At 44.3% G+C, this 6,000-nt stretch overlaps 1 protein-coding gene across 2 annotated transcripts in view; it reads right to left on the bottom strand.

Annotated features, from left to right (window-relative positions):
• snrka (SNF related kinase a) overlaps nt 1–6,000 on the bottom strand; it is a 28,899-nt gene continuing 22,899 nt past the window's right edge. For both annotated transcript variants that reach the window (XM_041988662.1, XM_041988663.1), the window contains exons 6-8: nt 3,842–4,043; nt 2,038–2,129; nt 1–1,928 (exon numbers count right to left, since the gene is read on the bottom strand). In XM_041988662.1, coding sequence (XP_041844596.1) covers nt 794–1,928; nt 2,038–2,129; nt 3,842–4,043 — 1,429 coding nt within the window. In that variant the 3' untranslated portion in view covers nt 1–793. The remainder of the gene's footprint in view (nt 1,929–2,037; nt 2,130–3,841; nt 4,044–6,000) is intronic.

The following is a 6,000-nucleotide window of genomic DNA, read 5'->3' as shown; positions in this document are numbered from 1 at the left end:
TACGGACTCTGCTTCCTGTCCACTGCAGCTTCCAGGTGTGGCCACTGACTGCTGACATGGTGATGACGGCTGACATCTCTGATGACGGTGATCATATTTATTGGATTAAAAATGAACAACCATAAGCTTAAATGCTTCATTTTACTTAAAGCTGTTAAATTATTCCAGACCAGCAAACATATTGAATTTAGAGCAAAAATAGCTTCCTTAAATTTTGCTGCTTAACCCGCCTGGTCGGACCACATCCTCTCATCATGAGCGCAGAATGAGAAAAACAGAATGTTGAGAAACTGACTTGGTTTTTCTGTCCTATTTTATACTGCAGATTAAATCTTTAAGACGTTACTTTTGCTTCTAAAAGTTTCGCATAATCCAAACGTAAGATCACAATTTTTACGTATTTCTATAAAACTACAATCTGATGTTTAAACAATTCTGTCTCCACATCTTCTTTTTAAGGTAAAATATAACTCCAATTATATTTCTCATATTTTTCTTTTAAAAGATCCAAATTCTCTGCTGGTGGTCTCACCAAAACAGCCACATTTTTCATGAATCCACATTCTTATAAAGAATGTCAAAGTGCAGTCAGGCAGCATGTAACAAGGTTTAAAATGAAAACACAACAAGCAGAAATGTAAACGGGTTAAAACAGAGAACACATTCGGGACGCGGAGCAGACGTCGGAATCGGAGGAGGTCACAATAGGCGGCGTGAGGAGTTTAAAACGAGCGACTCGCTGGGGGAAAGGAGGTGTGAGCTGTGTGTGGTGGTGATCCGGAGAGGGGGGGTATCAGATGACCTGGCAGCAGCTGGCCGGAGCTGAGATACCCAGCAGGCCGTCTCTGGAGCCCCCGCCCCGCTGGATGTTGACAGAGATTGTCTTCTCACACAGAGGTAGCTGCAGCACGCCGTTTTTCAGGGTGCTCAGGTTGCTGCAAGTGTCCCTGTTGGCGGCCCCTGCCTGAAGACAGGGGGGGCCGCGCAGCTCTGTTTTGCAGTGGTGGTGCTGTACGGGGTGGGAATGAGGAAGGCTGACAGTGGGATTGGGGAGGGTGATGGTGTCCAGGCTGCCAGTGGAGCCGATGCACATCCTCCAGGCAGATTTCTCCTGGATTTTCACGCTGTGGGGGTCAACGATAAACTTCCCCCTGCCTCTGGATCCATGGCCCCCCCGCCCCCCCTGCAGCTGGGAGCTGAGGCAGAAGCTCATCAGCTTCAGGCTCTCCACCAGCTCAGTGGATCGGGACAGCGAGCTGAGGGTGGGCTTCGTAGTGCTGCTGCTGTTACAACAACTGGAGGGGCCGCCTTGTCCTTTATGGCCTCCCCGTCCCCTTTCACTCCCCCCTCCACTGCTACCTCCTTCTCCTCCTCCGTTACTACCTGCACCAGGAGGACTGCCCCTGTCTGCTTCTGAGGAGCCTCCTCCTCCTGAAGGGGGCTTCCCCTGCCCTGAGCTGCTGCCCCCTCCATTCCCGCCCTCACTGCCGGGGGGCCCCTCACTGCTGTCCCTCCTGTTCCAGTTGTAGCCGAAGCCCGAATCTTTATCCAGACGCCTCCGGTGGCTCTCCGAGTCATCATCGCTGGTCTCAGAGCTGGAGCACGACGAGCCCCTCCCCTGGCTCTTACGTCTGTGGTAGCGCTTCTGTGTGGCTCCCGGAGATGAGGAGGAGGCGGCCCCCGCGTTCAGGCCACCAGCATTCCCTGCCATGTTCATCTTGAGCCGGCTGAGTTTGGGCGGCAGACCCTCATCCATGTCGAAGTCGTCGTCCGACTCCCCCTCCTCTTCAAAGATCTGGTTGAGTACTGGGGCGCTCTTCCTGGAGGTGAGACGGTTGGTGATTGATGGGGGCTTCCGTCGCATGATCACCTGGGTTGGCAGGGGAGATGGATCCTGCTCTTCCTCCTCCTCTTCATCCTCCTCCACCCTGACAATAAGACATGATCCATTTTTAAGCTTTAATTTTTGAGTCAAGTTAGAGTTTAATATTTTTCCTTCATTGTTATCACATCAGAGATCAGCCATGTGGGTCAGACCTGAACAGGCAGATTCTCTGCTTGGCTGCAGCTGAGGTGGAGGGTCCGGAGGCTCTGATGGTCTCAGAAACAGACAGAGCAGCACAGGCACCCTGCAACGAGAAACACGACATACAAGTCGTAAACTTTACAGTTTAACAGAGAAATCACAGCTTCCTGGATCACGGAGGTTGCTTTAATTTACCTGATATTTACAAAAACATAAGCTAATGTCAGCCGCTTTGCATTACCAAAACACCACGGTGAAGCATGGTGGTGGCAGTATCATGTTGTAGGGTTGCTTATCTTCAGCTGAAAACTGGAGCTTTAGCTAAAGTGGAGGGATTTATATACAGTTCCAAATGTGAGATTCACTTTTAGTCCTAAACCTACAGGAGTCTGCCAGGAAACCTAGATATGAAAAGTTTCACGAATGCCATAATCTTCGTAAAAGTTTAAGAAGTAGGACATAAGAAGAGAAAATAGGAAATGTGTTCATAAGAAAGCTTGGTGAATGATCCCAAAGCGACATGGTGGCTGTGTTGGTGGGAATTGTGCTGGAAGAGTCTTACAGATTTAAAGTCAGTTTGTGAGAAAGAGTGAAAAATATCATAAAGTCAGGATGTTTCATGCTGGTAGACTCCCACCAAGATGACTGAATGTATTAGTAAAAATTTAAGGGTGTCCATACTTATGAAACCAGCTTATTGTAAGTTTTTTTTTATATATATTTTTTCCTCTAACAGATTAGTTTGTGACTCAGCTGAATTGTTCAGGTTATTATACGTCACATTTTATAGTTCACTTTTTCTTTCCATTGTGGGAATAAAGAAGCGTGATTTTAGTTTAACATGTTAGTTTATAACAGTAAAATATAAGTTTGTTTATATCTTTGACTTTTTTATGCTTGAAAGCAAAATTCAGTCTGAATGATTAACGGTATTTATGCTAATCCATTGTTTGTTTACATCATGCTTATTTATTTGTTGAAAAACACAGAAGAACTTAGAGGAGTCATCCCCTGGAAACTGCACTTTTTGAAGGTAAAACATGTTTTGGTGTTAACTTCCCTGAACGCCTTTCTTTTGAAGACGGTCGGGTTCCTCCGTCTGGGTAAACTCTCGCAAACACGTGATTTTAATTTGCTCCTGGGATTTCGTCATCCCAGGAGCATATTTGAATAAGCCAGCACCTCTTCCGCGCCTAAAATCACCTGCTCAGCCTGCTGCAGTTGTCATTAGCAAAGAGTTGTGTGAAGATGTGGAAACGGCGCTCCCATGTCAACTGCTCAGTTGTCAAAACCAACATGAAAATGCTTTTAGTCTCCCTGTAGCTGTGGACCAAACTACCAGGGACAATTGAATTAAATTCATTTTTGGTAATAATGTACCTGCATCTCTGCCTGCTACACTCTCAGGTTCGGAGTCTGGTCCAAACATAAATGGCTGAATTCTGTAAGCTGCTGCTCGGTCAGGTTCCCTCGCCATCACTAAGCTGTTCATGTTTTGGAGTCTGACGCACTGTGCATGGCCTGGGCCAGCCCCCCTTCCGACTCTGGCCTCCCTGCGGCCAATCAGCACGCACCTCGTTAACATTATTTAAATTAGTCAGAACCTTGCATGAACGATAATAAGTTTTCCAAAAAATATTTAAAGACACTTAGAGGACAGTGGATGCATGAAAAGACCAGGTGACATCTTTAAATCATAATCTCATTGGTTAAATCACAACCACAACATTTGTTGTGCTTGTGATTTGGAGAGCCAAAAACATGTCAGACCGTGGTCTGACACACTTCAGCTAACAACGATGGAAACGGGCCTACCTGTACCAGGGGTCCCACAGGGTCTGCCACGGAGATTTCTTCCCTTCTGCCCAGCTCCATCATGCCTTTGGACCGATGCCCGTTCAGGAGGTTCTCTGCGCTGCGAGCTGGAGACTGAGGGCCTCCGGTGTGGGAGATAGATGACGATGCCAAACCGTCCTCTATGTCCTGGTGCATGTCCACTCTAGTCGGCCAAGACTGCCTGTATGGACAACACAGAGAAGACTTGGCTTTGACTCTTTGATGAAACCTTTTGAATTCATTTACTTTAAAAAGTTTTACAAGTTCACAGTTTCTAGAGCCGATCGGGCAAACAAGTGTTGACTTTTAGAGGAAGCAGAGCAACAATACTGTAAGAACAAACAGTAATGGTAACAGATGTATACAGTATTAAACAAAAGTACTTAGAGGGTAAAAATAAATGTTGTCAACAGGCTGTTCTAATTTAGGGGTGAATTCCAATAAAATGTCATTTTGAGATCAGTAATTGTGTCTGAGCTTCTTGACCTTTAACTAAAACTTCCTAGTTGGGCTGTTCCCACCACTACACAAAAACAGAGATCCCCAGATCCTAGGTACTACAATCCAATTATTATTGCAGGATCGTCAAACTTGGTCCTCCAGCCCAGTGTTTCTCAACCCTGATCCTCTGCACCCCCGCTGTACATGTTTTAGATCAGGGGTGCCCAAGCTCAGTCCTCGAGATCTACCATCCTACAACTTTTAGATGCAACCCTTCTCCAACACGCTTGAATCCGATGTCATCTGCATGTCATTCAGCTCTGCAGAGGCCTGGTAACGAGCCAGTCATTTGATTCAGGTGTGTTGGAGAAGGGTTGCATCTAAAAGTTGCAGGATGGTAGATCTCGAGGACCAAACTTGGGCACCTCTGTTTTAGATGATCCCAACTGATTCAGATTAAACTCCTCATCAAGATCTTTGCAAGCCTGTTAATGAGCCATTCTTTCAGTCCGGTGTGTTGAAGCATCTAAAACATGCGGCAGCTTCTCCTCCTCCTCCTCTAACCCGGGCTGGGAACACATGAGATGCTGTCATAAGATAACATGTTTAAAGGAGGACTCACAGTCGCATGCCTAAAGGATTATTACTTCTCTGTTCTTTTTTTAGTTGGTGCAACTGTGACTGTAATGCTAGATGGAAGGAAACTGAGGAAATTATGTCAGGGATTGTTCCTATCCAAGATAGTTTTTTGACACAGTCTCTCATCGTATTGTGTTTTTTTTTTGTATATACATATAAAAGTTGTTAAAAGATGTTAAAAAGACTATATGGTTGAACTTTTATTTTGAAGAAAAAAATAATAATACAAAAATATATATATATATATATATATATATATATATAGACACATATATAAATCTAAAGCAGATGTTTGTAGTATTACTATATCATATTTTGCAACTAACAAACCTTCTTGCTGTGAGTGCTAACCACCACACCACCGTGCATCCAACTAACAACTAACATATGGAATAAATCTCTTTTTTTTCTGATGTCCATAAAGACCAAAATGTTTCCAAACACTAGCCTTGAAACCAGATGAGAGCATCTCATGTCAGTAACTGTGATGAAAAGCTAGCTGCTCCGTTCTTGCCGTCTCTCTTTACTGTTTGCAGCCCAGACACTTTTGGGGGACGGACCGATCCGTCCTCTTAATATGTCCGGGTGGCATGCGTGACGTTTTTGTTCCTGCGACTTTGCAGCTGTGTTCCTGTCATTTAATTCTTATTATAAAATAAGCGATTTTGAACATTTACAAATCACAATTGAATCAGTGCGCAAGGCTTTGATAAAAAATAGATTAAATAGTAAATCAGCCCACAGATGTCATCACACAAAACAAACTGTCTTAGTAACACTATTTTCTTTTTTAATTGAATGAAACAAAATATAAGATCTGTGTTATGTTTAGTCCTCTCTGGCCGGCAGTGTGAGAAGTCTCCATCTTTACTTTAAACTGTACAAAATCCCACAAATGTATTTATTAGAGATGATTTCCAGAAGAAAAGAAGAATTATGGTGGTGCAGGAGGTGATCGCAGTTGATGCTCTTATTATACACCAGTTCGACCAAACTGGTCTTCGGCAGTGTTTTTAACTGGTTTGTTTTCTAGTTTCTTGCTGCTGTATGACATGTTT

Source organism: Melanotaenia boesemani, chromosome 6 (genome assembly GCF_017639745.1).
Source record: "Melanotaenia boesemani isolate fMelBoe1 chromosome 6, fMelBoe1.pri, whole genome shotgun sequence".
NCBI classification, from domain to species: Eukaryota; Metazoa; Chordata; class Actinopteri; order Atheriniformes; family Melanotaeniidae; genus Melanotaenia; species Melanotaenia boesemani.
The sequence above is the reverse complement of the archived record's forward strand: the minus strand, read 5'-3'. Positions and strand labels throughout refer to the sequence as shown.